Source organism: Aotus nancymaae, unplaced genomic scaffold (genome assembly GCF_030222135.1).
Source record: "Aotus nancymaae isolate 86718 unplaced genomic scaffold, 86718_ANA_hifiasm-v0.15.2.pri h1tg000028l, whole genome shotgun sequence".
In the NCBI taxonomy this organism is placed as follows: domain Eukaryota; kingdom Metazoa; phylum Chordata; class Mammalia; order Primates; family Aotidae; genus Aotus; species Aotus nancymaae.
The window spans coordinates 3,256,373-3,284,082 of NW_026988441.1; the positions used below are offsets into that span (position 1 = coordinate 3,256,373).

The 27,710-nt window shown below is 46.6% G+C and overlaps 2 protein-coding genes across 3 annotated transcripts; both read right to left on the reverse strand.

Moving 5' to 3' along the window:
• Window positions 1–2,790: 2,790 nt before the first annotated feature.
• On the reverse strand, window positions 2,791–5,050 carry LOC135276719 (bifunctional purine biosynthesis protein ATIC-like). Its single transcript, XM_064380922.1, has one exon. The coding sequence runs from the start codon at window positions 4,986–4,988 to the stop codon at window positions 3,210–3,212; it is 1,779 nt and encodes a 592-aa protein (XP_064236992.1). The 5' UTR covers window positions 4,989–5,050; the 3' UTR covers window positions 2,791–3,209.
• On the reverse strand, window positions 2,791–26,910 carry LOC135276721 (zinc finger protein 888-like). Of its 2 annotated transcripts, XM_064380924.1 has the most exons (5): window positions 21,679–21,697; window positions 15,723–15,804; window positions 13,363–13,489; window positions 5,047–6,853; window positions 2,791–3,074 (listed from the first exon to the last, which is right to left on the reverse strand). In XM_064380924.1, the coding sequence occupies exons 2-4, from the start codon at window positions 15,783–15,785 to the stop codon at window positions 5,430–5,432; spliced, it is 1,614 nt and encodes a 537-aa protein (XP_064236994.1). In that variant the 5' UTR covers window positions 15,786–15,804; window positions 21,679–21,697; the 3' UTR covers window positions 2,791–3,074; window positions 5,047–5,429. The 2 variants fall into 2 exon arrangements, with proteins under 2 accessions (XP_064236994.1, XP_064236995.1); XM_064380925.1 differs by lacking the exons at window positions 2,791–3,074; window positions 13,363–13,489; window positions 15,723–15,804 and adding exons at window positions 18,795–18,911; window positions 26,197–26,910 and having other exon boundaries at window positions 6,631–6,853; window positions 21,675–21,805.
• Between the last annotated feature and the right edge of the window lie 800 nt (window positions 26,911–27,710).

Genomic DNA, 27,710 nt, shown 5'->3' on the forward strand with positions numbered 1-27,710 from the left:
GGCCTCCCCGGGACTGGGACCGCGGCGCTGCACTCCAGGGACCCATGAGGGTTTAGGGCGCCCAGGGCGGGAATCCACCTCTCGGGTGAGGACTTCAAAAAGCGAGGGGCGGGAGGAGTCAGAAGAAGGTTTTGAGCAGGAAAACTACGCGACAGAACGTGTATATATTGCTCCATAGCAGAAAAACCGGGTGGGGACCAGCCTCGGGCGACTTTCAGCCCAAAAGGAAGCGACCCCCGGACTCTCAGGGAGTCTCAATTTGCTCTGCGTGAAGGAAGATGCGAGACAATTTCCAGGTCTATGGGTCCCCACGACCCAGATACAGATCAGCTTGGGACCTGGGAAGCGCAGAGTTAATACGAAAGAGTAAAACTCACCGGCCGCGGTGGGAGCTTCACTCCACGCCATCCGTTTCCGGGTTTGCGCGAATCTGCGCAGGACCGAAGCCACGCCTGAGCGGCCCGTGGGCAGGTGGGCGGGGCCTGGGCGACGTAGGGGCGGGGCGAGAGGCGGAGAGACCTTGCCCCTCAGAACCAGCAGAGGGTGGGGCCGGGCCGGACGTGTGCATCTCTCGGCCTCGCTCCCACCGCCTCTGCTTTCTGAGTTATAGTTCCATCCGGGGCAGTGTTATTAGGGATGAAAGTACAACATTGAGCTTCAATCATGACGCAAACTCCACCTTTCTCTGCTAATATCATGTCTAATGCTATTGTTTTCCCAGGTGGATCCTAACTTCTCAGCTATTCCTTTAATTGCATCTCTTGTATAATTAACGAATTGTTGCTGGTTGTAATAAATATAATTCATCCAGTCTACATTTTTAGTAACACTTTCTATCCCAAATAATGACTCAAAACGTTCAGCTAATTGACTCCGAGCTTTAAATTTATGTGTTACTCCCCATGGCACCTCAATGGCATCTATATAAACACTAGGATCAAAAGACACAAGGAACACTCTTTGTACAGCCATGCTTAGCTGTTATTTTCTTTGGTGGATGAAATGCCAGGGTGAAAGGGATAGCCAATTGAATTAGAGTGCAAGTACCATTTCGGTCATTTGGCAGTGTCTGATCAAAGTCCAACACATTAGCACCAGACATCCGATCCAGGATGGATAAGGGCAGACTGAGGGGTAAACTCTTGGAAAGACTTGATCTCACTGCATCCTGTGGACTTTCCAAGGAATGCCAAGTTCTCTTCCTGTCATGACAGACACGAGGCAAAACTGGTCTTGGAAGCTGGAAGCTGGACGGCCCTCGGGGGCTGCCCCACAGGGTGCTGAACTTCAGAAAATAGCAGACAGAGTTTGGCACTATTCATTACTCCGGGTTGTGGAGTCTTGAAAAAGAGCTACCGTACAGTTTATGTCTGGTTGACTAGAGGACCATCCAAGTGGAAAGGGGACTATTTGGGCCTCTGGTCTACCAAGCGCACAAGCCAACAATCGCTTTTGTTTAAAGTGCAAATGGAATGTTTAATCCATTCCGGCCAGGCGTTTGCAACTTGGTACCGTCTCAATGGTTAAACCTTGCTTTAAATCTTTTACCTCTACTATGTCTACTTTGGTCTTGGCACTAGGTATGTGGGGGCACAGTATGAGGAGGATGGGATAGAGGTGGTGAAGGAGCAACAAAACGTATTTCAACGCCGCCCCTAGGGTCCTTTCCTGAGGTGTTGGCCCCTCTACCATAAATACAACCTAATGAGAGACAGGTATTTTGAAATGTTGCAATAGTGTTAGTAAGCTGTACAGGACTACATTGGTTGTATCAACAATTGGGAAAAGCGACCCCTTTGGTGAAATGAATAAATGGTCTTAAGGACTGGCAAAGGCTTGTGGGAACAGTCCCACCAAGACCTTTAGTGCTCCATAGGACACTGGACCAAGTAGAACAGAGGGAATCTGTTCGGGAACGACAAGAATCCCATTCCCACCAGCTAACACAACTGCTTCTCTCGGGATTACGATCTGTGCAAGAATCCAATATATCCTTCCAATGTCAGGAGGTCCAGGAAGGGCAGAGATACTTCTCAGAAGCAGTAAGCTGTCTTTGGTTCTGTAAATTACTGCAGGGCATGACTAAACCAGCATCAAAAGTCATAATTCAGGTTGAGCTTGATCTGGTTACATTAATGATGAAATAGCTAACTACTGGCTAGGAAAAAGTAACAGAACAGTAAATACAGGAAGGTTAGATTTTTCTTAGCTTCATTTTGGTAGAATTACTTCCTGAAACGGTAGCCCATGATTCTGGAACCAATGATGCTTTCTTGACTCGGGTATGGACTGCAGTCGCAGTGGTTAGAGACACAAGGTAGGGTCCCTCCCAAGCTGGCTCAAGCTTCTTTTCTTTCCACCTTTTCATGAAAACGTGGTCTCAGCCAGGCGTGGTGGCTCACACCTGTAATCCCAGCAGGTTGGGAGGCTGAGGCAGGTGGATCATGAGGTCAGGAGTTTGATACCATCCTGGCTAACACAGTGAAACCTAGTTGCTACTAAAAATTAAACAAATTAGCCTGGCGTTGTGGCGTGCACCAGTAGTCCCAGCTACTCAGGAGGCTGAGGCAGGAGAATCACTTGAACCCAAGAGGAAGAGGTTGCAGTGAGTAGATATCCCGCCAGTACACTCTAGCCTGGGTAACAGAGTGAGACTCTGTCTCAGGGGAAAAAAGAAAAAGAAAACATGGTCTCCAGGTTGCTGCTGGTGTACTGGGAATTCCAGGGGTGGTGCTTGTGCTAGAAGACCTCTGGTTTTAGGAGAAGAAAAGATAGAGGAGAGACCAAATATGTAATTTATGAGAAACTGATCTTTATTTTTCAAATGTAGGAAGCACAGTGGTGAAATGTAAGTAGGGCAACTCGTACATTACACAAGGCGATAGGTCAATGTCATTCCAAGGGGCAGTTCTCATTTCTTAACAGTGCAATGGGAAGGTATTTAGTTTGGGGTAACCAGATTTCTAGGACTAATTTAGGTGACTTTTGAGAGTTTGGTTCATCCTCTCTACTCTTCCTGAGGAAGATGGACATCAAGGAATATGATATTCCCACTTTATGTCTAATACTTGAGTCTTGAGTCAACTTTTTTTTTTTTTTTTTTAGTGATGAAGATGTACTGTTTTATTTTTTTAAAAAGTTATTCTCCAAGTTTCACGTGTGACTCTTCACCTACATATAAGCAAACCATAAAACAGGGTGTGATAAAATCAGTGGTGGAAGAGCCGAAGGTTCGTCTGAGCGAGGATGATTCCCAGTTCATCGCAGGCCTCAATCACAACTTTGTCAGCAGCAGAGCCGGAGGGAGCCGCGATGGACGCCACACCACTCCTTTTAGCTCTGTCTACATTATCTCTGAAAGGGAAGAAGACATCAGAGCTGACAGAAACTTCACTCAGTTTGTCAACCCATTCCTTCTTCTCTGCCTCAGTGAGTAATTCAGGGACTTCCTCAAACAGGGCCTTCCGCTTTATCAAATCTTCATCCTCGCCAATGGTTCCAGTCACGTATTGATCGATGGCATTGGAGATTTCTGCTCTCTTCACTCCCGTTTTAAACTTCATCGAGAGCACTCGTGGATGGTGTCTAAGCCACCAGTAGTTTGCCTTATCTCCTGCAAGGCGGGTGCAGCGTATACGAGACTGCTGTCCGGCTCCAATGCCGATAACCTGCCCGTTCTTGGCGTAACACACGGAGTTGGACTGAGTGTACTTGACAGCAATGGTGGCTACGATGAGGTCTCGGAGGGCGGACTCTGGCAGATCTTTATTCTTGGTGACAACATTGCTAAATAATGACTTGTCGACGACACCATTATTTCTCTTCTGGCTTAAATGAAGACCGAAGAGAGTTCGAACTTCATTTTCATCTGGTTTGTAAGACTGGTCCATCTGAAGAACACAGTAGTTTCCATTTTTCCTTTTGGAAAGTATTGTCAAGGCTTCTTCTTCATATCCTGGGGCAATTATACCATCAGAGACTTCTCTGGAAATAATTTTTGCAGTTGGTACATCACAAACGTCAGACAATGCCACAAAATCGCCAAATGACGACATCCTATCAGCCCCTCTTGCTCGTGCGTATGCCGTTGAAATGGGTGTAAGGGTTTTATAGAGATCAAAGACCATGCAGACTCTGGCCTCATCTTCACTGAGTGGAATTCCAACAGCAGCGCCTGCTGGGCTGACGTGTTTGAAAGAGGCAGCGGCTGGAATACCTAACGCCTCTCTGAGTTCCTTCACCAGCTGCCAGGCATTCAAAGCGTCGCACAGGTTTATAAATCCAGGGGCTCCATTTAGAACTGTGATGGGAAGCTTGGGCTTCGCTGTGTACAGCTGGGCAGGGGTCTGATGAGGGTTCATTCCATACCGCAAGGGCATCTGAGATATGCCTTTGCTGTACTGTTTCCTGAAATAATCTGAAATTGCTTCATCGTATTGTGCCGTATGACTGAATGCCTTCAAGGCTAACTGGCGTCTAGTCTCCAAGGAGGTGTCCTTGCTCTCGGAGCTCTGCATCTCTGTGGACACTGCCACATAGTCCTCAGGTTCACACACCACTGTCACTCGAGCGTGGTTTTTGGCTGCAGCTCTCAGTAAGGTTACTCCACCAATGTCAATTTGCTCCACAGCCTCCTCAACAGTTACACCTGGAGAAGCCACTGTCTTCACAAAGGGATAGAGATTGCAGGCAACAACTCTTATAAGACTGAAATCAAGTCTGGCCATGTCAGCTTTATCTTCTGGGATATTGCGAGCCAGGATTCCAGCATGCACTGCAGGATGCAAAGTTTTCACACGTCCCCCCAACATTTCAGGAAATCCTGTCAACTCAGAGACATCTCTGACTGCCAGACCAACATCCCTGAGAGCTTTTGCAGTCCCTCCGGAAGCGACCAGATTCAAACCGAGAGAGGTCAGGTTTCTTGCAAATTCCACAAGGCCAGTTTTGTCAGAGACACTGAACAAGGCGAGCTGGCCAGGAGCCATGACGGCAGGCGCTGGGTCTGGGACGAGCGGGAGGCAGCACTGGCGACACCACGTGTGCCTTGAGTCAACTTTTTAATCACAAGTGCAGTAAAATAGGTTCCCTTGTCTGAATCAATACTTTCTTCTTCTTTTTTGTTTTTCTTTTTTTTGAGACGGAGTTTCGCTCGTTACCCAGGCTGGAGTGCAATGGCGCGATCTCGGCTCACCGCAACCTCCGCCGCCTGGGTTCAGGCAATTCTCCTGCCTCAGCCTCCCGAGTAGCCGGGATTACAGGCACGCGCCACCGTGCCCAGCTAATTTTTTGTATTTTTAGTAGAGACGGGGTTTCACGATGTCGACCAGGATGGTCTCGATCTCTTGATCTCGTGATCCACCCGCCTCGGCCTCCCAAAGTGCTGGGATTACAGGCGTGAGCCACCGCGCCCGGCCTTCATTACACTTCTAAGGTTTCTCTCTAGTGTGAACTCTCATATGGCGTGTCAGGTGCGAAACACGCCTGAAAGCCTTGTCACAAACCTTACATTGGTATGGTTTCTCTCCAGTATGAATTCTTTTATGAATTCCAAGGTCTTGTTTCCACCTGAAAATTTTGTCACATCCTTCACATTGGTAAGGTTTCTCTCCAGTATGAACTCTATGATGACATGCAAGGGTTGATTTTTGACTAAAACACTTGCCACATTCATTACACTGGTAAGGTTTCTCTCCAGTATGAACTCTACGATGACATGCAAGGGTTGATTTTTGACTGAAAAACTTGCCACATTCATTACACCTGTAAGGTTTCTCTCCAGTGTGAGTTCTAGTATGTTGTGTCAGGTGTGAAGGAACCCTGAAAGCCTTGTCACAGACCTTACATTGGCATCGTTTCTCTCCATGAATTTCCCTATGTCTTTTAAGTTCTAATTTCCGACTGAAACCTTTGTCACATTTTTCACATGGGTAAGGTTTCTCTCCAGTATGAAATCTACGATGAAATGCAAGGATTGATGGGTATTTAAAAGCCTTGCCACATTCATTACACTTGTAAGATTTCATTCCGGTATGAATTGCCTTATGAAATACAAGGGCTGAATTTTGACCAAAGGTCCTGCCACACTCATCACACTTGGAAGGTTTCTCTACAGTATGAAGTCTACGATGGCGTGCAAGGATTGACGGCCGACCGAAGTTCATGCCACACTCATTACACTTGTAAGGTTTCTCACCAGTGTGACATCTACGATGGCGTTCAAGGTATCGCTTCTGATTAAAGACTTTTCCACATGTATCACATTCATACTGTTTCTCTCCTAAATGGATTATCTGATGTTTCCTTAAGAGTGAGCTACAATGAAATGCTTTACCACTCTCACTATATTGGAAAAAATTTTCCGTCATGCGTACGTCCTGTCGATGTGTAAGTAATGAAGAATGGAGGAAATTATTTTCATAGTTAATAGAAATATGGCTTTGGGGCCTACAAGAAATCCTTTGGGATGTTGAAACTGAGGAAGCATCGTTGGTAGACTTCTCTACTTGATTACCAATTTTCCCTTCAGTCTCAAATATGTGCAGTTCAGGCAGATGTGAATGAAAGCTTAATCCAAGCTCATCTTCAATAGGCTTGTTTCCAGCATGCCTTTGATCGGATCGCTCTGAACTACTAGTGAACTTTTTCATTTTTGTCATGGGAGTTTCTTGGCTATTTCTTTCCTCTTCTTCCCTCTGAAACTCAAAGTCATGAATATCTTCCTCAATTTCCTGGAAGCAAAAGTCTCCAATGTGATGACTTGCATGCGTTTCCAATGTCCCTGTGTGGGACATTTCTGTATTGCCCTGTGCTGTTGAGAACTTCTTCTTCATCATGCATTTGGAAGAGATATCTACAAAATAGAAACACCAACAGGTTTGCAATTGAGTACAGACGGTAAATAATACTGAAATGTGTAAATATTACACAGAAAAGTTTCCCAAACATGATCTTCAAAGTTTAGGAACACAAAAGGAGTGAGATTCTTTAATAAATAAAGGTCGATGACATGTACTTCAAGTCATTTCCACAGAAGCCTGTTCCAGTATCATGACCACACAGTGACAGGGCACAAACATCTGTAAGCCTCAAGGAAGGAGCATTTTTCCACTATGACCCTAAAGTGTATGACAACTGGCAAAAAACGTATCACTGTCACCTCAATAAATTGAAAAATTTATATTCTTCATATTTACAGCACATTTACTGTATACAAATAAATGCTCAAGAACCATATAGTACACTGTATTGATAAATAATCCACAACAAGCTCATGTAAGCATAACCAAAATCAGTGGAAATTTTCTACTGTGAAACAAGAATAGCCCTGAGAAGTGATGAAATGATTACAAAAATTGGCCAGGCCTGGTGGCCCACACCCATAGTCACAGCTATTCGAGGGGTTGACGCAAAAGAATCACTTGAACCCGGAAGGCAGAAGTTTCAGTGAATCGAGATTGCACCACTGCACTTCATCCTGGGTGACAGAGTGAGACTCCATTTCTATTATTTATTTATTTATTTATTATGAGAAGGAGTCTCACTCTGTCGCCCAGGCTGGAGTGCAACGGTGCGATCTCGGCCACTGCAACCTCTGCCTCCCGGTTTCAAGCGATTCTCCTGCCTCAGCCTCCCGAATAGCTGGGATTACAGGCACCAGCCACCGCACCCAGGTAATTTTTGTATTTTTAGTAGAGACAAAGTTTCAGTATCTTGGCCAGGCTGGTCTCGAATGCCTGACCTCGTGATTCCCCGGCATCGGCCTCCCAAAGTGCTGGGATTACAGGCATGAGACACCACACCCAGCCGAGACTTCATCTCAAAAAAAAAAGAAAAAGAAAAGGAAAATATTAATATAATATTTTACTAAATAAATGTCATAAAATTACATATATCCAGAGAGAACAGGTATTTTGTGACTTTTTTTAAAGAAAACATTTATATTTTTATTTTTTTGAGACAGTCTTGCTCTGTCCCCCAGGCTGGAGTGCAATGGCGACACCTCTGCTCACCGCAACCTCCATCTCCTGGGTTCAAACGATTCTTCTGCCTCAGCCTCCTGAATAGCTGGAATTACAGGCAGGCATCACCATGCCCGGCTAATTTTTGTATTATTAGAGGTCAGATTTCACAACGTTGGCAAGGCTGGTCTCAAACTCCTGACCTCAAGGGATCCACCTGCCTCAGTCTCCCAAAGTCTTGGGATTACAGTCATAAGCCCCTGTGCCCAGCGGCACTTTCTGACATTACCAGGTGGAGTGTGTCAGTTATATGGCAGACCACATACCAAAAAGCCGTATGTAAAATCATAAAAAGTAGTCAGTCAGGTGTGGTGGCTCACGCCTGTTATTTCAGCACTTTGGGAGGCCAAGGCAGATGGATCATGATGTCAGGAGTTCAAGATCGGCTTGGCCAACTAAGCAAAACCCCGTCTCTATTAAAAATACAAAATTTAGCTGGGTGTGGTGGCACACGCCTTCAGACCCAGCTACTCAGGAGTCTGAGCTGGGAGAACTGCTTGAACCCAGAAGACAAACGTGGCAGTGGGCCAAGACCATGCCATTGCAATCCAGCCTGAGTGACAGAGTGAGACTCTGTCTCAAAAAAAAAAACAAAAACTGATTTTGGGCCAGGTGCGGTGGATCACGCCTGTAATCCCAGCACTTTGGGAGGCTGAGGTGGGTGGATCACAAGGTCAGAGTTCAAGACTAGACTGGCCAAGATGGTGAAATCCTGTCTCTACTAACAATACAAAAAGCAGCCAGTGTGGTAGGGGGCGCCTATAATCCCAGTGACTCAGGAGGCAGAGACAGAGAACTGCTTGAATCCAGGAGAAACAGGCTGCAGTGAGCTGAGATCGTGCCACTGTACTCCATCGTGGGTGACAGAGCAAGACTCTGTCTCAAAAAAAATAAAAAATTAATTAATATTGTAACCAATGACAAAACCAGCAAGCAAACAGTAGTACATTTAGACAGCCTACAGAATTCTAAACAAGTCCCTCTTAAGAAAAAAGCCACGACTTCTACTTACCACCAGCTCACAATATAAAATAGTGAAATAAATGGTAAGATCACTACTTTCTGAATGAACCCCAGCACACCATTGAAGAGACACATTATAAACAAACTATGGAAAATCAAAAACTCAACATTATTTTGAAATAAAAACACTCAATACACACAGAATACAAAAAACCTACCTCAACATAATAAAGACCATTTAGGAGAAGCCCACGGTTACCATCACAGTGGATGGCGAAAGCCTGAAATCTCTTCCTCTAAGATCAGGAAAGAGACTAAGAAACCTGCTTTTGTTATTTCTAGTCAGCATGTTACTGGAATCCTGACTGAAGAAATCAGACACAAGAAAAAGAAAGAAATGCCAAGCAGTGAGAAAAAAAGTAAAATGCTCTGTGTTCACAGAAGACATCATCTGATATGAGGAAATCACCAAAGACTCCATGGAAGACTGGGCACGGTGACTCATGCCTGTAATCCCAGCATTGTGGGAGGCTGAGGTGGGCAAATCACAACGTTAGCAGTTCGAGGCCAGCCTGACCAATATGGTAAAACCCTGTCTCTACTGAAAATACAATAATTAGGAGGACATAATCCCAGCTACTCGGAAGGCTGAGGCAGGAGAATCGCCTGAACCTGGGAGGCGGAGTTTGCAGTGACTCAAGGTCGCGCCACTGGACTCCATCCTGGGCGACAGAGTTACACTCCGTCTCAAAAAGAAAAAAAAAAAAGAAAGATTCCATGAGAAAACCGTGGAAATTATATATTTCATCGGGGATTAATATTTAGAAAATACAAGGAATGTTTACAAGTTGGCAACAAAAATCAAAAAACACAATTAGAAAATGAGTCTAGGAACTGCATACACATTTCTGGACAGACAAATCACCAATAAGCATAGAATAAATAGGCACCAAAAAAAACAAACAAACAAACAAACAAAAAACGTAGCATGTAGGAAAAAACAATAACTACAATGAAACATCATCTCAAGTGCATTAAAAGATTTAGCATCCATAGGAATAGACAAGAAGTGTTGGTAAAAATGCAGACACGGCCAGGAGCAGAGACTCACTTTGGGAGGCTGAGACGGGTGGATCATCTCAGGTCAGGAGTTCGAGACCAGCCTGACCAACATGGAGAAGCCCCATCTCTACTAAAAACACAAAATTAGCCAGACGTGGTGGCACAAGCCTGTAATCCCAGCTACCCGGGAGGCTGAGGCAGGACAATCACTTGAATACAGGAGGCGGAGGTTGCGGTGAGCAGAGATCACACCATTGCACTCCAACCTGGGCATCAAGAGTGAAACTCTGTCTCAGAAAATAATCAATCAATTTTTTTTTAAATGCTAAGGTGAAAAAGCCTTTTGCACTGTTGCTGTGAATGTATAATGGGATAGTCCCTTTTAAAAAATCATATAACAGTTCCTCCCATCATTCATTATTGAATAACCCCATGAGCCAAAAAATTGGAAACAGGATCTTCAAGAATATCTCTAGTAATATATAGATAGATAGATAGATATAGATACAGATATAGATACAGATTTTTTGTTTTGTTTTGTTTTTGAGACGGAGTCTGGAAACAAAACCAGTCTACTCCACCTGGACTGGAGCACAAGGGCCTGATCTCAGCTCACTGCAGCCTCCCCTCCCGGTTCAAGAGATTCTCCTACCTCAGCCTCCTGAGTAGCTGGGATTAAAACTGTACATCACCATGCCCAGCTAAGCTTTTTTTTTTTTTTCTTTGTATTTTTAGTAAAGATGGGGTTTCACCACGTCGGCCAGGCTGCTCTCCAACTCTTGACCTCAGTTGATCTGCCCCCTGGAACTTCCAAAGTGCTGGGATTACAGGCTTCAGCCACCACGCCTGGCCTAGCAGTATTATTTATAATAGTAAAGAGAAGGAACCAACCCACATGTCCGTCGACAGATAACGATATCAACAAAATGTGGTATACACATACAATGGAATACTATTCAGCCTGAAAAGCAAACTTGCACAGGGCCAGGGGCAGTGGCTCATGCCCATAATCCCAGCACTCTGGGACTCTGAGGCAGGTAAATCACATCAGGCCAGGCATTCGAAGCCATCCTGGCCAACGTGGTGAAACAGCCATCTGGAATAGAACTACCTAAAATGAATCACGCGTGGTGACACACGTCTGTAATCCCAGCAACTCAGAAAGCTGAGGTAACGGGATCACTTGATCCCAGAAGGCAGGTGGCAGTCAGCCAGTATCACACTACTGCACTACACCCTGGGTGACAGAGTAAGAGACTGTCTCAAAAAAATAAAAATAAAGGAAATGAGAAGCCATTCCCTGACACAACAGTACTCACAATGCAGATATGAAAAAAAAAAAAAATGAAGACTATCACTGAAAATAAGGAACTGAGGATTACATAAAATAAAAATGCATTTAGAATACATAGAAACTGGCCAGGCACAATGGCTCACGCCTGTACTCCCAACACTTCGAGAGGCCGAAGCAGGCAGATCACCTGAGGTCAGGACTTCAAGAACAGTCTGGGCCGGGCACGGTGGCTCACGCCTGTAATCCCAGCACTTCGGGAGGCCGAGGCAGGTGGATCACCTGAGGTCAGGAGTTCAAGACCAGCCTGACCAATATGAAGAAACCCCGTCTCTAAAAAAAAAAAAAAAAGGCCAACATGGGGAAACCATGTCTCTACTAAAAATACAAAACTAGCCAGGCATGGTGGTGGGTACCTGTGATCCCAGCTATTTGGCAGGTTGAGGCAGGAGAATCACTTGAACCCGGAAGGTGGAGGATGCAGTAAGCCAAGATCACATCACTGCACTCAAGTTTGGGCAATAAAGCAAGACTCCAACTCAAAATAAATAAACAAACAAGTTAAAAGCCACTGTGTGTTGAACAAATGACAGAACTAAAATATGGGGACCTCATTCAACCTCACAAGCCCTCCCTCAATAAGACTGATGAAAACATATCTGTTACAGGGTCGATCCTACGCCAAATTGAGCAAAAGTTTTCTCGTTAAAAATGAGCGATGACACATATTGGTGTGAAAACAGTGAAATGAACAAGAGTTCAGTCAAAAGCCTCATACATATGAGGCCGTGAGCCACAATGATGGCCTCCCTTGGAGGAATTTCAACAACACTGACCACTGCTTAGAGATGATTATTAGTTTATGAGATAAACAGTGTCACAATGCCACTGGCAGAGGCTACTGTGATGCTCCTCGAAACCCAGAATAGGCCGGGCATGGTGGCTCAGGCCTGTAATCCCAGCACTTCGGGAGGGCGAAGTACGTGGATCACCTGAGGTCAGGGGTACGAGCCCAGCTTGGGCAACAAGGTGTATCTCTACTGAAATACAAAAACTGGCCAGGCGTGGTGGCCCACTCTTGTAATCCCAGCTACAAGGGAGGCTCAGGCAGGAGAACTGCTTGAACCCAGGAGGTGGAGGTTGCAGTGAGCTGAGATTGTGTCACTGCACTCCAGCCTGGGCGACAGAGGGAGACTCTTGTCTCAAAAACCAAAACCAAAAAAAAAAAACAACAATCATTACGGTGATAACACCTCACAGTCAGCGTCATGCTCTCTACCTCGTATCCTGGTAGAACACGAGCATTACGGTGATAACACCTCACGGTCAGCGTCATGCTCTCTACCTCGTATCCTGGTAGAATACGAGCATTACGGTGATAACACTTCACAGTCAGTGTCATGCTTTCTACCTCGTATCCTGGGCTATGCTGACAGTTGTGCTCAGGGATTCCAGGGGTGTCTCTGCCTAGAGCAGGATGGTTCAATTATATTAGTGAAAGCGTTCTTCACGAATTTTCTGTTTCTATGTAAACCCACTTCACAGGAGAGTCCCTAACAAGTTATCCATGACCGATAGGAGGGTCATCACTGCAGAAAATAACGACATATACACGTAAAGCATATACAGAGGCCAGGCGCGGTGGATCTCACTTGTAATCCCACCACTTTGGGAGACCAAGGCAGGTGGATCTCTTGAGGTCAGGAGTTCCAGACCAGCCTGACCAACATGGAAAAACCTCGTCTCTACTGAAAATACACAATTAGTTGGGCATGGCGGCACAGGCTTGTAATCCCAGCTACTTGGGAGGCTGAGGCAGGAGAACAGCTTGAACCTGGGAGGCAAAGGTTGTGGTGAGGTGAGATCCCACCACTGCACTCCAGCCTGGACAAGAGTGACACTCTGTCTCAAAAACAAACAAACAAAAAAGCATAATGTACGGGGCAAAATCACAAAAAGAAATAGAAAAGCAGGAAGAGCCAAGATAGACAAGGGCAGATTCCTCGTGTCTGGAATTTTCCTCACCCACAAACTGCAGGTTCCTGTAGTTCTCCGACATCACTTCCCTGTATAAAGCCCTCTGCGCAGGGGTCAGGCATTTCCACTCCTCCAATGAGAATTCTACAGCCACATCCTTGAAAGTCAAGTGTCCCTAAAATGGAAAACACATTTCAACAAAACATGGAGGACTGAGTTACCACCTTCACATGAAATGAGAAAAGAGAAATTAAGCATCCACTTCATCACAGACTGTTCTGACAAACCCACCTTAAGGTATTTTTGAACATTTCTTCTCTATTGCTGCATTTTATTGTACTTTCCCACGAAAGATTTTAAGATCCCCAAAGTCAGTGTAGAAGTCCTGGTTTTATGGACAATATAAAAAATACACAAACAAAAAGGAAACACAAGGCCAGGCGGGGTGGCTCGCGCCTATAATCCCAAGTCTTTGGGAGGCCAAGGCGGGCAGATCACTTGGGGTCAAGAGTTTGAGACCAGCCTGGCGCGGTGGCTCCTGCCTGTAATCCCAGCACTTTGGGAGGCTAAGCCCGGAAGATCACAAGGTCAGAAGACCGAGACCAGCCTTGCCAACATGGTGAAAGCCTGACTGTACTAAAAATACAAAAATTAGTGGGGCGTGGTGGCAAGTGCCTATAATCCCTGCTACTCAGAAGGATGAAGCAGAATTGCTTGAACCCAGGAGGTGGAGACTGCAGTGAGCTGACATCGCACCACTGCACTGCAGACCGGGTGACAGAGCAACACTGTTTTAAAAAATCAATAAATAAAAGATTAATTAGCTGCTGCGTGTGCTGACACGTGCCTCATCATTCTAGCTCTTTGGGAGGGTAAAGTGTGGATGACTTGAGCCCAGGAGTTCAAGGCTGCTGTAAACCAGCATTATGCCATTGTACTCCAGTCCTGGGCCACAGAATGACACATTTTCTCCTTTGTCTTTTTTTTTGTTTTTTTGAGATGGAGTCTCGCACTGTTGCCCAGTCTGTATTGCAATGGTACGATCTGGGCTCCCTGCCACATCTGCCTCCCAGGCTCAAGCGATTCTCCTGTCTCAGCCTCCCGAGTACCTGGGACTATAGGCAGGTGCCACCATGCCCAGCCAATTTTTTTTATTTTTAGAAGAGACAGCGTTTCACCACGTTAGCCAGGACGGTTTCAAATACCTGACATCGTGATCTACCTGCGTCAACCTCCCAAAGCGCTGGGAATACAGGTGTGAGCCACCATTATGCTCGCTTTTTTTTTTTTTCCACACAGAGTCTCTATCTATCACCCAGGCTGGAGTGCAGCACAGTCTTGGCTTGTTGCAACCTCCACTTTCTGGGCTCAAGTGATTCTCCTGCCTCAGCCTCCTGAGTAGCAGAGATTACAGGCATGCACCATCACACCCAGCTAATTTTTGAATTTTTAGTAGAGACGAGGTTTCAGCATGTTGGCAAGGCTGCTTTCGAACTCCTGACCTTTAGTGATCCATCCGCCTCGGCCTCCCAAAGTGCTGGGACTATAGGCATGAGCTACTGCACCCAGACCAACAACATGTCTCTTAAAAAAAAAAAAAGTTTGGAGTCAGAGATGTGTTGATCTACTAGTGTGGCTTCCACTGCATTACCAAATCAGTTACAAAATATCTCCCCTGCCAGGCCCAGTGGCTCACGCCTGTAATCCCAGCACTTTGTGAGGCCAACGCAGGCGAATCACGACGTCAAGAGATCGAGACCATTCTGGCCAACATGGTGAAACCCCGCCTCTACTAAAAATACAAAAAAATTAGCTGGGTGTGGTGGCGCGTGCCTGCAGTCCCAGCTACTCGGGAGGCTGAGGCAGGAGAATTGCTTGAACCCGAGAGTTGGAAGTTGCAATGAGCCGAGATCGCGCCACTGCACTCCCGCCTCACGCCTGGTGACAGAGTGAGACTCTATCTAAAAAAACAAACAAACAAACAAAATATCTCCCCTTACTGGTTTCCTTTTCCAGAATTCACCACACATCTGTGCACATTAACCTATGTGTTTCATACGTGGTTTCTCTGATCTGGTCGCAAAGAGCTGATATCCAGATGTGGCCCCTGAACCATCCAGGTTGCCCAGCAGCACTGACACCACAAGGCCCACACCCCGTGTCAATCCAGGTCTGGGTGTCAGCCCTTCCCATCACCATGCCCAGTGGAGCCTCTTCCCAGGTTCATGTCACTGGGTCACAGGAGATGGAATCTCAGAGCAGATGACAGGAACTGAGGGAAGGCATGAGTGAGTGTGAGCCAACGTGTCAGGCAGGATGCTTCAGACCCAGAACAGACTGGCTACTACAATACCTGGCATTTCAGAGAGGAAAGAGACAGATGAATCCACTGAGGAGTATCACTTTACCTGAGGAAGAGCCATGCCTGGCTCCTTTTCTTGCCTCTTATGAGCTTCTTCCTCACGGAACATGAGTCTTTAGAAATCAACCCTGTATGTGAAAAAAATTTAAGACTTAACGTTGGAAAAAACTGACTCCCTTCCTATGAAAACACACACAAAGGGGGGAGACCTCACCCTGTAGAAAGGCGGGCCTCTGCTGCCCACCGCACCAGAAATCATGCAGAGAGAAGAAAGTCCCTGGCCACATGTGGTGGCTCACACCTGTAATCCCAGCATTTTGGGAGGTGGAGGTGGGTGGATCACAAGGTCAGGATCTTTGGTAGAGATGAGGTCCCACTATGTTGCCCAGGCTGGGCTGAAACTCCTGGACTCAAGCATCCCCTTGCCTCAGTCTCCTAAAAACTGCTGGGATTACAGGCGGGAGCCCCTGCGCCCAGCTCCTCTTTCTCTATTACTTTTCATCACGTTGATTGCATCCCTCCCTAATTCTGCACATCTCTCTCATTCTCCTCTTCTCTGTCTAGCTCTTCCTTTCTTTTCTTTTTCCCTGGGATTCTGCTCCTCACTTTGTACCCCTCTCCTCTCCTGCTGTTTATCCCCTTCTTCCCTCTATTCCTTCTCTTCCGCCTCTTCTGCTTCATCCTCACAACTTACTTAACCTCTTGTTGCTCCTTCTCCCCAATCTTTCGATCATTCTCAATCTCCATATATTTCCGACTCTTATTCCATCTCTGCCCCTCCTCTGCTCTCCCTGTTAAATTCTCTCTTCCCGGCTATACCCCCGTCCCCACTCTCTGGCACCCCACGTCCCCAGGTGTCCTCCCTGCTGTGGTTCCCTCTATTCTCCTTGCCACCAGCACCCTCTGCTCTGTCTGCCCCGGCTCCAAATCCCTCCTCCTCTCTCTCACTCTCATGAGCCTCCCTGTTTGCTGCCCCATCCCTACCTTGCTGTCCTTCATCTCTCTCTACATCTCGCTTTTCTCTACATTTCTCCACTTGCTTTTCTCCTCCTGCTTTTTTTTTTTTTTTTTTTTTTATTTTACTTTTGCTGTCTCTTGGCAAATCCCTCACCCATCCTCAACTTTGCCATCTGTTATGGGTCTTTCTCACTCTTCTTTTCTGTCTCAGGTTTTCTACTGCTCGGAGCCAATTTTCCAGAGGCTGGAGCTGGACAGGCAAGACCACCCCGTGGCACATGACAGGTCCCGGGCACCTCCCCAATGCGGGCTCAGCGGAAGCGGTAACTGAGGAGGGGAGACCTGGGGAGCGGCAGGGCCCCTCACAAGGAGGGAGGCGTGGGGGCGACGGCGCCTTAGCACAACGGTGGGGTCTGCAGGATCCGACGACCAGGCAGAGGACGCGTCTTCCCAGGGACTGAGGCGGCGGCGCTGCACTCAGTGGGCCGGCGAGAGTGAGGGTGGGAGGCGCCCGGGGCGGGAATCCCCCTGTCCCCCTGTCCGGTGAGGACTTTAAAAAGCGAGGGGCGGGGCCGGGAGTGGTGGCTCACACCGGGAATCCAAGCACTTTGGAAGCCAAGGCGGGCGGATCACCTGAGGTCGGGAGTTCAAGACCAGCCTGACTAACATGGTGAAACCCCGTCTTTTTTAAAAAAAGAAAAAAAATAGGCCGGGCGCGGTGGCTCAAGCCTGTAATCTCAGCACTTTGTGAGGCCGAGGAGGGTGGATCACGAGGTCAAGACATCGAGACCATCCTGGTCAACATGGTGAAACCTAGTCTCTACTAATACAAAAAAAAAAAAAAAATTAGGTGGGCATGGTGGCGCGTGCCTGTAATCCCAGCTACTCAGGAGGCTGAGGCAGGAGAATTGCCTGAACCCAGGAGGCGGAGGTTGCGGTGAGCCGAGATCGCGCCATTGCTTGGGAAACAAGAGCGAAACTCCGTCTCAAACAAAATAAATAAATAAATAAATAAAATAAAAGGGAGGAGCGGGAGGAGTTAGAAAAAGGTCTTGAGCAGGAAAAGGAAGTGTATACAGTGCCCTATAGCAGAAAAACCAGGGACGGGACAAACCTGAGAGCGACTTTACACCCAAAAGGGAGCGACCCTCGGACTCTCACGGGGACGTCTCAATTTGCTCTGGGTGAAGAAAAACGGGTGAGAATTTCCAGTTCTGTGGGCCCACGTCCCAGATACAGAAGCGCTGGGCACATGGGAAGCAGAGACTGAATTCAGTACAGCGAAACTCGCGCGTCACAAACGGACCTTCGCTCGACGCGAGCCGCTTCCCGCTTTGCGCGAGTGCGCGTGCGCAGGACGGAAGTCCGTCCTGGGCGGGGCCTGCAGGGAGGTGGGCGGGGCCTGGCAAGGTAGGGGCGGGGCGCAAGGCGGAGAGACCTGACCCTTCAGAACCCGCAGAGATGTGGGGGGCAGCATGTGTGTGTCTCTCAGCCTTGATCCCAGCGCCTCTGTTTCTCAGGTTTTCGAGGTGAGACCGTCCAGGAAGGTTGAGGCCTGATTCAAAAGCCCTGGAATTGTCTGGAAGCCATCTAATAGCACTAACATGTTTTAATAACCTTGAGGTAGGCCAGGCACGGTGGCTCACCCCTATAATGCCAACACCGTGGGAGACTGAGGCAGGAGGATCACAAGGTCAGGAGATCAAGACTATCCTGGCTAACACGGTGAAACCACGTCTCTACTAAAAGAATACAGAAAGTTAGCCAGGCATGGTGACACGCCTGTAGTACCAGCTACTTTGGAGGCTGAGGCAGGAGAATTACTTGACTTGAGCCCAGGAGGTAGAGGTTGCAGGGAGCGGAGATCGCACCACTGCTGTCAAGCCTGGGTGACAGACCAAGACTCAAAAAAAAAAAAAAAAAAAAAGAAAGAAAGTTAAAGAGTAACTTCAACCACAAATATATATCAAGTTCTTCAGTAAAGGTAAAGAAAAGGACAGATAGGCCGGGTAGGGTGGTTCACACCTGTAATCCCAGCACTTTAGAAGGCCAAGGCGGGGGGGGATCACATGAGGTTGGGGGTTCGAGACCAGCCTGACCAACAAAAAGACACCCTGTCTCTATTAAAAATACAAAATTAGCTGGGCATGGTGGCACGTGCCTGTAATCCCAGCTACTCAGGAGGCTGAGGCAGGAGAATTGCCTGAACCCAGGAGGCAGAGGTTGCGGTGAGCCGAGATCGTGCCATTCCACTCCAGCCTGGGTAACAAGAGCGAAACTCTGTCTCAAAAAAAAAAAAAAAAAAAGATGCCTCTGGTTTTACGTTCACTGTTACTTGTTTCAGCCACTGCTACTTTCATCTAGGACATTTCTATATATTACACGTGATCTTGGCTTGTATTTAGTCTTTGTGTTCTTTGTCTTATATCAATGTGTGGAACTGTTACCTCAGAGAATGACTACTGATTCACATGTGAGTGCCTCCCCCTGTGGATCTCCGCCTCTGGCTGTCCATCTGAGTCTGGTGAAACATCCTTCATCAAGAACCTAAGGAGGTGTTTCACTAAGCTTTGATGGCTGCCCTAGCAAAGTAATCAAACCCAACAAAAAGGTTCAGGGAGCCCAACTCACAGCTGGTTGGTCAGAGGAACATGTGACAATCTACACTTGCAACTGGCATCTGAGGTCGGAGGCCGGCCTTGCCAGCCTGGGGACTCAACCCTTCACCTATGAGATCTGACGCTAACTCCAGGTAGGCAGTGTCAGAACTGAATTAAACTACAGGACATTCAGATTGTGTCCGTCCAAGATTGGGATGTGGTGGGGGTAATTCCACATATTTGGATGATCAGAAGGGAGGCATTTTGTGCTCAGTGCCATGTGAGAGTACAAAAAACACTTTGTATGTTGCTTTTTGTGTGTGTGTGTGTGTGGTGGGGATACAGAGTCTCACTCTGTCAGCTAGGTTAGAGTGCAGTGGCAGGATCTCAGCTCACTGCAACCTCTTCCTCCCAGGTTCAAGAGATTCTCCTGCCTCAGTCTCATAAGTATCTGGGATTACAGAAGCCTGCCACAATGCCTGGCTCCTTTTGTATTTTTAGTAGAGTTTCACCATGTTGGCCAGGGAGTTTCACCATGTTGGCCAGGCTGGTCTCAAACTCTTGACCTCAAGCAATCTGCCTGCCTCAGCCCGCCTCAGCCTCTCAAAGTGCTGAGATTACAGGTGTGAGCCACCATGCGTGGACTGTTTTTCTATTTTAAATAGACAAGCAGACTATTTGAACAAGCAGGAGGGCTCCATGCCATATCCCGGGCCCCAGATGCAAAGGAGCAGCAGCCCATGTTTCCCACCTCCTGACTAGGTGTTGCGAGTACAGGAAATGGGATGGAACCTGCATAGGTCAAGGGGCAGGTGTATGGAGGCCTCAGCTCTGAGCTACAGGGACAGAGAACGGAGCATCAGATGGAATCAAGTACAGAGGAGACCGCAGGGGGAAGAGACCCTTTGACAGCCCTCCCTGTGCCACAGAGGCAAGAAACCAAAGAGGTCACAGAAGCCAGACGACACGGTGCTGCTCATCAGGATAAACACTCTGCCTTTGTCTCTGAGCTGCAGCACCGCTAGAACGCCCGAAGATCAAACTACTGCACATCTAAAGAGAGAGGGGCCGGGCGTGGTGGCTCACACCTGTCATCCCAGCACTGTGGGAGCCTGAGGGGGGCAGATTGCCTGAGGTCAGGAGTTCAAGACCAGCCTGGTCAACATGGTGAAACCCTGTCTCTACCAAAAATACAAAAATTAGCCAGGTGTGGTGGTGCGCACCTGTAGTCCCAGCTACTTGGGAGGCTGAGGCAGGAGAATCACGTAAACCCAGATGGCAGAGGTTGGAGTGAGCTATTGGCACAATAACTCACTGCACTTCAGCCTGGGCCACAGAGCGAGACTCCGTCTCATCAATAAATAAATATATAAATAAAAAAGTAAGGAGCAGAGGAATAAGTGGGGGCAAAGAAAGATGTGCATTCAGACATCGCAGGATTTAGATTCTTCTTTCCCACAGAATTCTCCCACTTGCAGAGTTTCCCCACACACTATTTGAAAGTGCAGCTTCCACTCTGCCCATCTGAGCTCCACCTGTGTTTACACCTGTAATACGTTCCCACCCAGCTGGACGCTTTGCTATTTTCACTTCACTCTCCACAGTCCAGGGCTCTTTCCCTGGCTCCAACATGGATAAACAGGTCAGAAAGAGGCTCCTGCGTCTATGTGTACATATATATGAATGCGACGTGCTGGAGCTTTTCTAGAGTCCCAGCCTATGTTTCAGTAGGAAAGAGGACAATACAGATGGACCTAGAAAAACATTACAGAAATTCCTCCACTGACTTTCTCCTTCTGAATGCTTTGAGAGCGCTGTAATAGGTGGACATGGAGCTCTCTTATAAGAAGTACTGAATCAAAAATACATGAATAGCTAACAGGGAACTGGGTATCTTTAACGTCTACCAGAAGGTTTTGTTTATGTTTTTGTTTTTTAAGACAGTCTCACTCTGTCACCCGGGCTGGAGTGCAGTGGCACGATCTCAGCTCACGTCAACCTTCACCTCCCGGATTCAAGTGATTCTTTATCCTTAGCCGTTCTAGTAGCTGAAATTACAGGTGTGCACCACCACGCCCAGCTAAGTTTTCTATTTTTAGTAGAGATGGGGTTTCACCATGTTGGCCAGGCTGGTCTCGAACTCCTGACCTGAAGTGATCCATAAGACTCAGCCTCCCACAGTGCTGGGATTACAGGCGTGAGTCACTGCCTAGGTTTTAGAACCCCTTTAGTTCTGGAACCCCCTCTGAGGTATCATGAAGAACGCACAACATCTAAACAAAGGGGACAGTTAAAGTCCAGATGCTGCATCATGAAGCTTTTCATTTCCAAATCAATACGGCTTCTATTTTAGTCCAGCAAGGACGCGGCTCCCAAGAGGCAACAAGGGAAAATACGAACACACGCAAGGGCACGTTCCCGCTTCTAGAGGGAAGTTGGACTCACCCACGGAGACCAGGTTCCTGTGGTTCTCCAACATCACGTCCCTGCATAAAGTCCTCTGAGCAGGGTCCAGGCATCTCCACTCCTCCTGAGAGACTTCGATGGCCACATCCCGGAATGTCAATAGACCCTGAAATGAAAACACACTTTAACCACATGGTTATGGGAGGAGTTCTGATCTTTACAGAGAATGAGAAGAGGAGAGAGGTGAAAGCACAGATTTAATTGTAGGGAATGTTCTGACAAATGGAGAAAGGGATTTTTCACCACAGTATGTCTTCCCAGTTGTGTTTATTATACTTTTCGAAGAGGTCAGGATGCCCTCTCGGTATGGATTTCTTATGTTTGTGGATAATACAAGAAATACACAAACAAAAAATCAATGCAGAGTTTCTGTTATAGAAATGTTAGAAATTGTGATTGACACACCAAGTGACATTTAGTATCTAGGTGAGACAGAGCATGAGTGATGTCTTCAGAGATGACAACGTACACAATGAAAGGTCAGAAACTAAACTTCAGCTGGGCACAGTGGCACATGCCTGTAATCCCAGCTATACAGGAGGCTGAGGCAGGAGAACTGCTTGATCTTGGAAGGCAGAGGTTGCAGTGATCCAAGATCACACCACTGCACTCTAGCCTGGTCAACAGAAACTCCTTTTTAAAAAAAAAAAAAAAAAAATTAGTCAGGCATGGTGGCACACACCTGTGGTCCCAGCTATCTGGGAGGTTGAGGTGGGAGGACAGCTTGACCCTGAGGGTGGAGGTTGCAGTGAGCTAAGATCATGGTTCTGCACTCCAGCACGGGCAATAGAGCAAGACCCCATCTCAAAACAAAATAAAATGCATTAAAGCAAAATTACCAAACGTATAAAAATCTGCTTTGTATATATGCATGTCCACAAAATAAAACCTACACAGACTCACAAAAACTACATGGTAATAAAAAGTGTTGTCATCTTCTCCAGATTTTCAAAATATAAAAGATTTTTAAAATATATACGTGTAAAAAATAAAAATAAAACATATACGTGTATGTATATATGCACGTGTATGCATATATGTGTGTGTTTATATATACATACATAAAGGTTTTAACAATATAAAAAGTAGCAAGTTTTGTTTAACTGAAGAGGAATCTCATCTTGGTGGAAAAGGATACTTTGGCAGCTGGGGGGCAGGGCGGGGCCAGGGGATCTTGTCAGATCTAAGAAAACAGGAAATGCCCCTCCTAGAAGAAGAAATCACTCTTTCCACTGCCAGACCTGGAGGAATCTTCAGATATCTGTAGTCACGCAGACGCACACAGAGGCAGCCACTGTGGCACTGTTAACACAGAGGAAAATTGCACAGGACCCACATGTTGTCATCCAGCAGATTTCCAATGCAGATGTCAAAGACCAAGCTAGCCATGTCTACTAACATGAGAACATGTAAAGTTTCACAACTTGCAGGATCAAATTTCAAAGCAATATATTTACTGGAACACAAAGAAGAAAAAACAGGCACTGGGGTTTACTTGAGCGTGGAGGGTGGAGGAAGGAGAGGAGCAGAAAAATAACTACTGGAGGGCAGGATGGTGGCTGACACCTGTAATCTCAGCACTTTGGAAGGCTGAGGCAGGTGGATCACCTGAGGTCAGGAGTTTGAGACTAGCCTGGCCAACATGGTGAAACCTTGTCTCTAGTGAAAATACAACAATTAGCCAGGTGCAGTGACAGGCACCTGTAATACCAGCTACTTGGGAGACTGAGGCAGGAGAATCACTGGAACACAGGAGGTGGAGGGTACAGTGAGCTGAGATTATGCCACTATATTCCAGCTTGACTGACAAGAGCAAAACTCGATCTCAAAAAGATAAAGAAATAAACTAACTATGGGGTACTGGGCTTAGTACCAGAGTGATTAAATAATCTGTACAAAAACCCCAGTGACATGACTTTACCCATGTAACAAACCTTCACATGTAGCCCCAAAGCTAAAGTAAAAAAGTAAATATGCAAAATTTTTTTTCAATTTACTGCAGAATTATTTCTAAAGCATCATAACAATTCAGAAATACACGAGTACCAGACTTGCCCTGACACCTGACACAGAATTGACAGTAGTGGGTCCTGGGTGAGGCTGGAAGGAGGGTGGAGGACGTAACAGGGAAAGGAGGTGCTTTATGGCCAAGGGGCTAAGCTACAGCTTTGCTTGGAGCTTTACCACAAAACAAATACATACATCACGTGGTGTTTAAATATAAAAATATATATTTAATAATTGGTAAGCTGGGAATAGTGGCTCACACAGGTAATCCCAACACTCTTGGAGGCCGAGGCAGGTGGATCACCTGAGGTCGGCAGTTTGAGATCAGCCTGCTAACATGGTGAAACTCCGTCTCTACTAAAACTTCAAAAAAAAATTATCTGGGCATGGTCGCATGTGCCTATAATCCCAGCTACTTGGGAGGCTGAGGCAGGAGAATCCCTTGAACCTGGAAGGCGGAGGTTGCAGTGAGCTGAGTTCATGCCACTGCGCTCCAGCCTGCACAACAGAGAGAGATTCGGTCTCAAAAAATCGTAATAATAATAGTTGGAATAAAAATATGGCTTCATCCCATAAGGACAAAAAAGACATATAATGATTGTGAAGGTGGTTTTTCCCGGAGCGAGGCTTATCCATTGCACTCCGTATGTGCTGACCCCTGAGATTTCCCCAGATGTGGGAAACTTGACTGCATAATCTGCGGTAGTAGGAGACTGCATTCATGCTTTCCCCTGAATTTAAAAAAAAAAAAAAAAGAAGTACTGCTCCTATATTTGAGAGAATTATAACCATTTTGACCAAAGACTCCCGTTTCACAAGCCTCTCCACAGTAACACCACAGTCTGCATGAGCTTAATGTGCTAAGAATGGTTTAATGAAAGTTTAATGGTTTAATGCTATTATTTAGGTTGGTTTCATATTCTTATAATAAAGATGGACTAAAACACCTTGTATCATTCCTATCTGTGTGTGAACTTTCCATTCTAATTAGTAAGATTTTTGGAGTCAAGAAAACAGTAACTCATTCAATTAGCGAAAAATGTAGTATAAAATCAGACAGAAAATTTTTTTTTTTTTTTTTTTTTTTTTGAGACGGAGTTTTGCTGTTGTTATCCAGACTGGAGTGCAATGGCGCGATCTCGGCTCACCGCAACCTCCGCCTCCTGGGTTCAAGCAATTCTCCTGCCTCAGCCTCCTGAGTAGCTGGGATTACAGGCACACACCACCACGCCCAGCTAATTTTTGTACTTTTTTTTTTTTTTAGTAGAGACGTGGTTTCACCTTGTTGACCAGGATGGTCTCGATCTCTTGACCTCGTGATCCACCTGCCTCGGCCTCCCAAAGTGCTGGGATAACAGGCGTGAGCCACCACGCCTGGCCAGAAAAAATTTTTTCTTTTTTTTTTTTTTTAAAGGAAATTTGGTTGTTTTATTCATAAGTAATTAAACTAGGCAAAGCAGAACTGATGTCGTTATGATGCAGGAAATACAAGACATCTTTTCCCAAACATTAGCATAACCAAAAAAATAGTGGCTACTGTACAACAGAGGCAAAAGGGCCGAGGGAATCAGTGAAGTATGTTACAGCGTGACCCTTCACCTCAATCACGTCTTTATTTGTTTTTTGAGACGGAGTCTCCGTCTGTTGCCCAGACTGGAGTGCACTGGCGGAACCTCGGCTCACTACAACCTGCACCTCCCAGTTCAAACAATTTTCCTGCCTCAGCCTCCCGAGTAGCTGGGACTACAGGCACGTGCCACTACGCCTGGCTAATTTTTTGTATTTGTTTGTTTGTTTTTGTTTTTTGAGACAGAGACTGGTTCTGTCACCAGACTGGAGTGCGGTGTTGTGATCTTGGCTCGATGCAACCTCTGCCTCCTGGGTTTGTGCGATTCTCCTGCCTCAGCCTCCCAAGTAGCTGGAACTACAGGCACACGCTACCATGCCCAGTTAATTTTTGTAATTTTAGTGGAGACAGGGTTTCACCATGTTGGCCAGGCTAGTCTCAAACTCCTGATTTCAAGTGATCCACCCGCCTCGGTCTTCCAAAGTGCTGGGATTACAGGCATGAGCTACCACACTTGGCCATTATTGGACTCCCTTTCTAGAATTTACCATGTACTTTGTGCACATTAATATGTGACTTCCATGGGCAGCTGCTCCACTCCTGGTCTACAGAGAGCTGACGGCGCATCCAGACGTGGCCCCTGAACACTCCCTGCTGCCCAGCAGCCCTGACACCACAGGGCCCACACCCCGTCTCCATCCACGTCTGGGGTGAGCCCTTCCCGGGACCATGCCCAGTGCAGCCTCTTCCCAAGCTCATGTCACTGAGTCACCAGAGATGGAATCTAAGCGAGATGAGAGGGACTGAGGGAAGGCATGGGTGAGCACCAGCAAACCTGTCAGGCAGGACGCTTCAGACTCAGAGAAGATTCCCAACTGCAAGCAGGAAGGAGACAGAACAATCCACCGAGAAGATCGTCTCACCTGAGGAAGAGCCATCCCTGGCTCCTTCGCTTTCCTCTTCCTCTTCCGGGTTTCTTCCTCACGTATCAAGAGTCTTTAGAAGTCAATCCTGAATGTCAAAAATATGTTGTTTATTGCTCAGAATCAACACACCTCCTCCCTATAACACAACGATGCATAAAAAGAAGACTTTACCCTGAGGAAATACGGTTCCCTCTGCTGCCCACTGCACCAGGGAAGATAAACTCCTACAGGAAAACTAAATGACTTTTGACTCCTTTCTTCACAACCCACTTCCCTCCTGAAGAAGCCCACACACACGCTGCAGCAGTGAGGAGCTGGGCTGGAATGAGATCCCCTTCAGGGCACAGACGCAGCCCTTGCCAAACCCCATGCAGAGGCTGGGTGCAGTGACTCACAACTGTAATCTCAGCACTCTGAGAGGCCAAGGTGTGTGCATGGTTTGAACTCAGGAGTTTGGGACCAGCCTGGGCAACATGGTGAAATCCGATCTCTCCCAAAAATACAAACACTTAGCCAAGCACACTGGTGGACATCTGTAGGGTATCTGTGGTCCCTGCTACTTAGGCGGTTGAGGTGGGAGGATCACTTGAGTTCAGGGGACAGAGGTTGCAGTGAGCCAAGACTGCACCACTGCACTCCAGCCTGGGTGACAAGAGTGAGACTCTATCTTGAAAAAAAAAAAATGACTTTAGGGTGAACGCGTTCTTTTTGTGCATCCACCGCGCCCGGATTGCAGCTCGGCCTTGGGGCATCCTGGAGCCTGAATGTGGGATGGGGTTCCTGCTACAGGACTTTAAGCCGAGGCCGTGGAGCCTGAGCAGCTGGGACCACAGAACTTAAGGCGCCTCGTCACTTACCCAAAGCTCTGAGAAGGCCTCCCCGCAAAGAAGTGACCTGGACTGGGAAAAGCCTTTGCCTTCCCTCTCTCTCATATCCCTGTCTCATCGATTTGTTCCTGAAAATGGGGCTGTGCATTCTTATAACATCTACAGCCAATTAATATTGCATTAACTCTATTTAAAGTAAAAAAAAAAATTAAAAAAATGCCCAACATGTTGGCTCATGCCTAATGCCTATAATCCCAGCAATCTGGGAGACCAAGGTTGGTGAATCATGGTGTTCAGAGTTCAAGACCAGCCCAGCCAATATGATGCAACTTCATCTCTAATAAAAATACAGAAATCAGCCAGGCATGGTGGCGGGTGCCTGTAATCCCAGCTACTTGGGAGGCTAAGGCAGGAGAAATTCTTTAACCTGGGAGGCAGAGATTGCAGTGAGCTGAGATCACATCACTGCACTCCAGCCTGGGCGACAGGTAAAGACTATCAAAACAATATTCTAACAAAAGTCATTTCAGAAGTAATTTTTTTTTAATTAAAAAACAGGCTGTGTGTAGTGGCTCATGCCTGTAATCTCATCACTTTGGGAGTCTTGAGCCGAGGAGTTCAAGACCAGCCTGGACAATATGGCAAAAGTGGTTCTTTAAAAAAAAAAAATATATATATATATAT

Excerpts from the sequence above, each read along its gene's own strand:
- LOC135276719 (XM_064380922.1), bottom strand. The coding sequence starts at position 4,988 with ATGGCTCCTGGCCAGCTCGCCTTGTTCAGTGTCTCTGACAAAACTGGC.
- LOC135276721 (XM_064380924.1), bottom strand. The coding sequence starts at position 15,785 with ATGTTCCGTGAGGAAGAAGCTCATAAGAGGCAAGAAAAGGAGCCAGGC. Across the intron at positions 13,490-15,722 it reads CAGGCATGGCTCTTCCTCAG|GGACACTTGACTTTCAAGGA; the intron begins GTAAAGTGATAC and ends TTTCCATTTTAG. Across the intron at positions 6,854-13,362 it reads CAGGAACCTGCAGTTTGTGG|ATATCTCTTCCAAATGCATG; the intron begins GTGAGGAAAATT and ends TCTATTTTGTAG.